General features: G+C 49.0%; 1 protein-coding gene across 1 annotated transcript in view; it reads left to right on the plus strand.

Annotated features, from left to right (window-relative positions):
* The window catches only part of CUNH5orf52 (chromosome unknown C5orf52 homolog), a 5,948-nt gene extending 412 nt beyond the window's left edge, over positions 1–5,536 (plus strand). The window contains 4 exon segments of the mRNA XM_007461218.1: positions 117–324; positions 327–375; positions 2,471–2,584; positions 5,359–5,536. Coding sequence (XP_007461280.1) covers positions 117–324; positions 327–375; positions 2,471–2,584; positions 5,359–5,536 — 549 coding nt within the window.
* The last annotated feature ends 2,240 nt before the right edge of the window (positions 5,537–7,776 follow it).

A 7,776-nucleotide genomic window follows, 5' to 3' on the forward strand; every position in this document is an offset into this window, starting at 1 on the left:
CCCCACCCCCATCCCTCAACCCGGTCCCGCCTTCCTCTCGCTTGTCCCGGGCTACGCGCGGTGTTCAGCGCCTTGCGTCTGCGCAGAGGCTCGCTCCGCGTTTGCGTCCTTCACAGATCTTGGGTATCGACCCGGCTCCCGTTCCCGAGTCGCTCTCTAAGGTGGAAGGAGAGAATCCTGCAGTTAGCCAGGAGCCCAGGCCCTCCGTCACATGGAACCTAGGCTCGCCCATTGCTTGTGCGGTGGCCCCTCAGGCGACCACCAGTTCTGGCACCAGCCCGGCCTCGGCCTTCTTCCGGCGCAGTAGGCTCGGCAGCCGCCCTGACAGATCTGCTTCCTGCGGCCGCGGACCGCTCAGTCGCCGGTGCTCTTCAGGTGCGGCCCGGGGGCCCAGAGCGTTCGTCAGAGCCCGGGCCCCCGGGGGGAGCCGAACTCCCTCAGACCCCTGCTCCCTAAGCCGGCCGCGGGGACCTTGGCCCTAGCTCTTCAGAGCCTCGGGCCCCTCAGAGCCCGGCCTTTTCTTAGACCCCAGGGGAGTATGAATTTCCCAGCCCAGCGCCTCGCCCGCCGTGGGGCCCGAACGCCCTCAGTCCAGACTCCAAGGGAGTCTGGAATTCCCACCTCCAACCCACATATCCTCCGAATCGCCGCGGGCCCGGCCCTCTAGTGTTCCAGGTTTGACGTCGTGTATCCCGAGGGTCCCTAGCGCCCTCTGGGCCGAGCCTTGAACTTCCTTAGAGAGAGAACTTCCTGATGAGGCGCAGGTCCCCTCAGGCCTGACACTCCCCTCCTCAGCCTCTACTTTCCGCAGTGGCCCAGGGAAAGCCCCCAGTTCCCTCAGCCGGTCCCCAATCCCCACAGACCCCAGTTTCCCCTCCCCTCCTCCATTTCACAGCCCCCTCACAGCATCCTCCAGGCTCCCACAGAGACCTTGCTTTGGAAAGCAATTTGGTTCAAAATGATCATTATTTATTACTTGAAAGGGAATATTTCCATAAAACTGCCTTTTTTCCCCCTTCCCAGCAATTAGTGGTAAATTAGGCACACCACTGAGTGAGTGAAGACTGTTTCATGTGTCTTTATTTTAGGTCTTTTTTGTTTGTTTTTCTAACGGAATTTGGGAGACTTTTGTGAGCATCTTGATCTCTAAACTAGCCTTTTCAAACACCTCATGTCTTTGCTGTCAGAAAAAATGTAAATGGGAGATAAGGGGTGTTTGTTTCTACTAGTTTGTAAATGTAAAAACATTCATAAAACTACAGTTCCAAACTGGCTGAAAATGAATTAGGAAAAATTTTAATCCTTCAAAATGTTTTATCCTTTAAAAATTGTCCTATCAAAATAATATACACTTATCATAGAAAGATCAGGCAAGCAAAATGAATGGCTAGAGACAATCACTATTACCATGTTGGTGTATATTGTTCCAGATCTATTCATATATATGTACTGCAACATGCTTACACATTTTTTTTTGCGGGGGCTTGGGGGGGGTATATGTCACAAAACAGTTTACTATTTTGTAATCTTTTTTCCCCCACCCAATACACTTTGGATGTCTGTTTTATTCATAACTGCATAATATTTTATTGTATGACCTAACCACAATTTATTCATTTGCTTCCCTATTGTGTATATAGGTAGTTTCCAAATTTTAGAAAGAAAATATTATGAATAATTATTTTTAAGTGGAAAAAAATATGTAGTTGCAAAACCACTTCACGGTGTCACCAAATTATCAAAAAGTGAAAACTCAAGGCCTGGTATTATCCATTTTTGACCACTTCCTCATTTTGACCAAATTGTTATCTCTAGTTTGGCCTGGAGCACCTGGCTCCATTCCATCACACCCCATCCCATCCCAACTTCTACCTCTCACCCTCCAGAGTCTCCTCAAGTCCTTGTCCACCCCAAACTTCCTTCACTTTTCCAGACTTTTCCCAAACCCTTTTCCCTTAGAATTCCCCCATCAACCAACCTAACCTCTATCCAAACACTTTATTCTCTTTTTTCCTGTTTCCTCTGACCTCCCCCACCCAGATCCCCCTTATACCTAGGCTTGAGCAGTGCCCCCCCACCTCAACCCCCCTCAGATTCATCCCTCTGACTTTGCTTCTTTCATCTAAGATCCTTGCCTCCCATTTCAAACTGTGTTTTCTTAAGATGACTGCTCCTGTGAACAGTTCTGAATCCCTGTTGACACTTCTCTTGTGGATTACTTTGACCTTTCTACATCCTTCTCAGGATGGTTTTCCCTCTCAGCATCCAAGAAACACCCATTTAGCGCACATTTGCTACAAGAAGAAACCTAGGCCTACTCCCTTGCTCCTCTGAGAACTATGACAGGGTGGTGCCTCTCCCACGAAACTTGGGGAAGCCTCAGCCACTACCCCAGGATCCCATCAGATCAGGTCCTGTCCTAGCCCTGGCCTAGCCATCAAGCCTGTACTACCTTCTCCTCCCTCTCCAGCTTAATGAATTCCAGTGAAGCAGCAGTGAAAAAATTTTTACCCAAGAGCCACTTATCTCGGGTGATTATTCGTGACAACCTCAGTGCACAACGAATCTATGAGATGGAGGTAAAGTTGTCACAAGCTTTTGCATTAGAGGGTGTTAGTGGCTTGATCCATGTTCATTTCACTCTCCCCAAAACTTTGTGGGGAGACCACAGATCTTAGAGGTGATAGGAAGCCATCAAAGTACTCTAATACAAGCCCATTTTACAGAGGAGGCAGTTGAGACTCAGGGTTACTGATTTGCCCAAGGTGTCACAGCTGTTCCTGGGCTGAGGGAACCAAGGAGGACTCCATGTCTCTTGGCTCCGGTGGCATTTTTTTCCCTCAAAGTACATTAGCTTTCTATTTAGGGACTCCCTGAAAGGATTCCTACTATCTCCCATAAAAAGAAGTCTTGGCTCTTAGAGCTTGAAGTGGCATTGACACCATTTGATCATTTTTTTCTTTCAGGTATTATCCCCCACTTTCCACATGAGAACTGAGGCTCTTCTACTTTTTATTTATGGACAAGAAGGGTTTGACCTGCTTACCCAGAAGCCCTCAGAAGAAGAGGGAAACCACAGCATCATCATCCCACAGACCCTGATTAATTCATTAAATACATCTTTGGGGCCTGCTTGGGACAGGCACTGTTTTGGGCACTAGGAAGAGGCTAGTGAACATGATGGACTCTGAGAACATACTTGTTTCTTCCAGCAGAGCAGGCAGCCCAGAGTTGAGCTGCTGTCTCCTTGACTCTGTTGAACCTCCCTGCATGTTGCAGGACCAAATCTGGATGGCGCATGGGATTCTGACATTGAAAACAGTGGGAAAGATGTAAGAGATGGTGTCAGATCCTCTTAAGGGTCACAGAGACCAAAAGAAGACTGGAGGCCTGGATGTTTCTCCCTCTGCTAAACTTCCAGTGGCGTGGTATAGTGGAAATAGGGTGGACTTGGACATGGGCAGGCCAGCTTTGTGTGAACTTGGAGAGTCACTTTTCCTCCAGGACTCTCTTCTCATTTGTAAAATAGGATCTGTTGGGATCCTCTCAGTTGCAGGTGACACAAACTGAACTTGAACTCGTTCAAGCAAAATAGAGAATGATGAGTTTACATAATCAAGGGTAGATAGGGCAGGGTCACCAATGTTTGGGATGAGAGATGTCAGGGGCTTCAATGCCATTGGATGTGTCTTCCACTCTCCCTATCAGCTCCCCTTCTGCTGCTTTCTGCATGTTGGCATCGTCATCAGGCTGGCTGTCCCTGGGGAGCATGGCCACAGGAAACCCTGGCATGTAGCCCAGAAAGGAAATGGAGTGCTTCCATTGTTGGTCAAGTTAGACAAATCCTGGAGAAGGACTCCAGTTGGCTCAAGTTGGGTCATGGGCCCATCCATGCCCCAGTCACTGTGGTCAGGTAGTGTAGGCTACTCTGATTGGCCCAGGATGGGTTGGGGGCCAACCCCTATAACCAGTGGGTTTGGAGATATTGCACCTCTGGTAAGTGGAGTGAGCATCTGTGAGATATAACTGGAAACTCTCTTGAGTTGGCTTTATATGTGCCATCCTCCAGCCATCCAGAAGGTCTCCTTTTGAAGCCATATTGAGCCCTTACATGTTTTGGGTACACAATGTCCATTATGTATTATTACCCCATTTAATAGTTCAGCAAACCGAGGCTCAGAGATGGAGTAACTTCACTAAGGGGTGTCATTGTGGACTTGCAAACCCAGGTCTGACTGACCATGGTGCAGGATGTTCTCCCTAAGGACAGGGACTGTCTTCTCTGTAGACCCAGTGACTTGCTGCGGGCCCAGCTTGTAGGAACTCAGTACATTTGAGAGGCTTGAGTGGCAGCGTGGCAGTCTTTCTCTCTCCCCTGCAAAGTGCTCCCAGCTTTGGCTAGCCACTGGCTTCTCAGGGCCTCCAGGAGGGCAGCTAAGATCTAGTGTCTTGGGAATCCTCTGAGCAACGCTCTGAGAACAGTGGGTGATGGCCGGTATCCCTTTATCTATGGCCACAGTTCTCAACCAGGACGGCTTTGCTCCTCAGGGACTCTGGCGCTGTCTGGAGCCCTTTTTGGTAGCACAAGTGAGAGTGGGATGATGCTACTGGCATTTAGTAGGTGGACGCCAGGGATGCTAATGCTGCTAAATATCTTACAATGCACAGGCCAGCCCCCTGCCACAAAGAATTACCTGGCCCCATGTCAGTAGTACCAAGGTCAAGAGACCCTGATCCATAGTAAAAGTGCTATCACTCTGTGCCTTGCTTAGAAATATCTGGGCATGTGTCCCACCTTCCTGACTATGTTGTAGTTGCTGTGAAGACCTGCAGCTGATTTTTCATAGTATCCTCTCCACAGCTACCTCATTGGAATAAGTAAATGAATAAGACAAAGGATATGCCTTCCCAAAGCTAGCAGTCTTGTTGGGGACAGGATAGAAATGGTAGAATAGAATAAACAAGTAGAGTTCAGTGTGACATAGGGGGTGTCACCAACAATATGTGGGGGGCACCAAGTGAGTAATAGGGACTGGGTGATAGGAGTTAAGAAAGGGGGTTTACAAGATGCACCCTTTCTCCTCCCCTCCCCTCTCTTTCTCACCACTCTTCAAATAGAGATGTTAGGTCAAAATCAGGCTCTGAGGCTGCAGACTGTCAGAAGGTACCATAGGAGTTACCTAGCTCAATGCCCTCACTTTAAAATAGGGAAACAGAGGCTCTCTGTGAGCCAAGTTATTGATGAAATATTGGGTCCAGCTGGCTCCTTTTCCACCCTCATATCAGGAGCACAGATGCCTCTCTTACTGTGAAGTAGCTTCTTCATCCTAAACTCACCTCTGTTTTTTGTAAGACAAGAGCTTCAGACAAGACCAAGAAAAAGATGGGCCACTTGTATGACCATCTGAAAAAAAAATTCATGACAGACCAGCTCAGAAAGCTGGAGCGCTGGCGACGGGAATCCATGAATGTCCCGCAGTACCTGGATAGCATCCAAGTGTACAAGGAGCCTAACAAGAAAGACCAACCACCCTAGTCAAGGCAGAGTGGTCTGCCCTGGGGCCATGATGACACTAGGCTGTCGGGAGAAGAGCTGGAAGGGAGCCAGTCTACACTGTTGTAGAACAACAATAAATGAGACCAGTGGACAGTGGAGCACAAAACCCCTCAGCAATTCTAATATTTCTTGCCCTGTCCCATCCCCTCTTTTCTGGTGAAGGTGATTCTGATAGTCCTGTAGCTGCCCAAGTGGAAACAGCTGAATCGAACCAGCTTCCAAGGTTAAGGTATGACCTTTGGTACCCACATGTCTGGTACAATACCAGGCCAGGTGCACTGGGACAGTGGTACCTTGGATGGGAAGGGCTCGGTAATGCCGCTGCCTGGCATTCCAGTGGTAAGGAGTCAGGGTGGGGCATCAGGCAGACCTGGGTTAAGGGCTATTTCTGCCATCCGTCAGCTGTGTGACTTTGTAACCTCTCTGAGCCTCTGTTTCCTTATCCTAAAGGATGGGGAAGTAGTGCGGGAACCTACCTCCAAGAACTGGCATGAGGATGTGGAGCGCCTGGCCCGGGGCCTGTCATTCTCAGTGGCTCTCATCACGATGCCTGCAGTTAGCTTCCAGCCTTGTCAGTCCCCACTTCCTGGCCTGCCTGCTGTCCCAGCTATGCCCCGACAGCCCACGACATGCCTTTACTTGCTCAGGCTCCTCATCTAGAATGCCTCTTCAGCCCCTCAGGGCTCTCAGGAAGCTCTCTGCATCCTTCAATCCTTATCTCAATGCCATCCCCCCAACCCCACAAGCTTCTCTGACCGTCTTCTGCCTCCTGCCTGCCCCTCCCCCACCCTGCCCAAGCCACATGGGTTCCCCTCCACTCTGAACTTGGCTTACCTGTGGTGGCTTCACTCTGCCTTCCGTGGTAGATGTTTGGGTATTTGTCCCAGCCCTTGATTAGACTGTACAGTCTGACAGCGGGGGCCAAGGAGCCCCCAAAATTTAGTTCAGGCCTCTTCCGTGCCATTTCCCCCACCCAGCCCCACCAGAAAAGGCTGCTCCTTCCTGTGCCAACACATCTGTCTGCACTGAGCATGCAGTTGGACATTTCTTATTGCTCCCTGTCTCCCTGACCACATTGTGAATGTCTCGATGGCCAGGATGCTGACTCGTTCATCTCTGCAACCACAATGCCCAGTAACATTGAGTAGTTACTCTATGTTTTTTGAATAAATGTTCATTCCTTTGTTTAATTACAGCTTCAGCACAGTGCACAGAGTAAGGGCCTGGTACATATTTTTTTAAGTTAACCAAGTCCTCTCACTTTACAGATGAGGAAACTGAGGCCCAGAGAGGTGACCTGACTTGCCTAAGGTCATGCAGCAAGTTAGTGGCAGAGAACTAGAAGCAGGTTTCTCGACTGCCGTGGAGTGGTCATTCTGCATCACCACAGTTGCTAGGTAAGGACCTCAGTCCTCTTGGTGGCTTTCAGAAGCCCTCTTCATTCGTCCTCGTCCTCATCCAGGTGTGGGGAACCGGATGTCAATGATGCTTTTATTTTCCCTTTTTTTTTTTTTTTTTCCCCACTGTGTGGCATGTGGGATCTTATTAGTTCCCCAACCAGGGATCAAACCCACACCCCCCTGCACTGGAAGTGCCAGATTCTTAACCACTGGACTGCCAGGGAAGTTCCCTATTTTCTCTTTTAATGGTCTTCTTTTGAAAACATGATACTTTTCAGTGGGAGCCCAAGTAGTCTTTTTCTAGGTTTTTGTCTGTTTTCTTGGCTAAACACAACTGATTAGAATAATTGACTTTAAATATTTAAATTTTATTATACAAGCAATATGACCACATTTGCCCAAAACAAAAATTCTTCTATTAGATCAACCATTGCTAGCATTTTGATGTGTTTCTTATATTTTGTGTATTCATTTCATTTCAACAACAGTCTTTTTCCTTGGCACTGTACCTAGAGAAGGGGAAAGGAAGGCTTTGGGGATCCTGGTGTATTCAGAAGGCCCACAGAGCAGCCCCAGCCCCTCTTTTCTCCAGAGCGTCCCCAGGAATTCTCCACCTACTAGATCTTCCCTAATGCAGCCTCTCTGAGACTCACCCCAGTCTAGCCTCTGGCCACATGCACCCTTCTTCCCTAGACGGCTGGCCTTGGCAGAGGGTCTTTGCATCCTCATGCTGTGGCCCAACGGACTGGGGAACCCCTGGGAGTGGGGCAGGTGGGGGAGTTGGCATGTCAACCTAATAAGTCACTTTATAAGCCACTA

The sequence above is a fragment of the Lipotes vexillifer genome, unplaced genomic scaffold, assembly GCF_000442215.2.
Source record: "Lipotes vexillifer unplaced genomic scaffold, Lipotes_vexillifer_v1.1 scaffold691, whole genome shotgun sequence".
NCBI classification, from domain to species: Eukaryota; Metazoa; Chordata; class Mammalia; order Artiodactyla; family Lipotidae; genus Lipotes; species Lipotes vexillifer.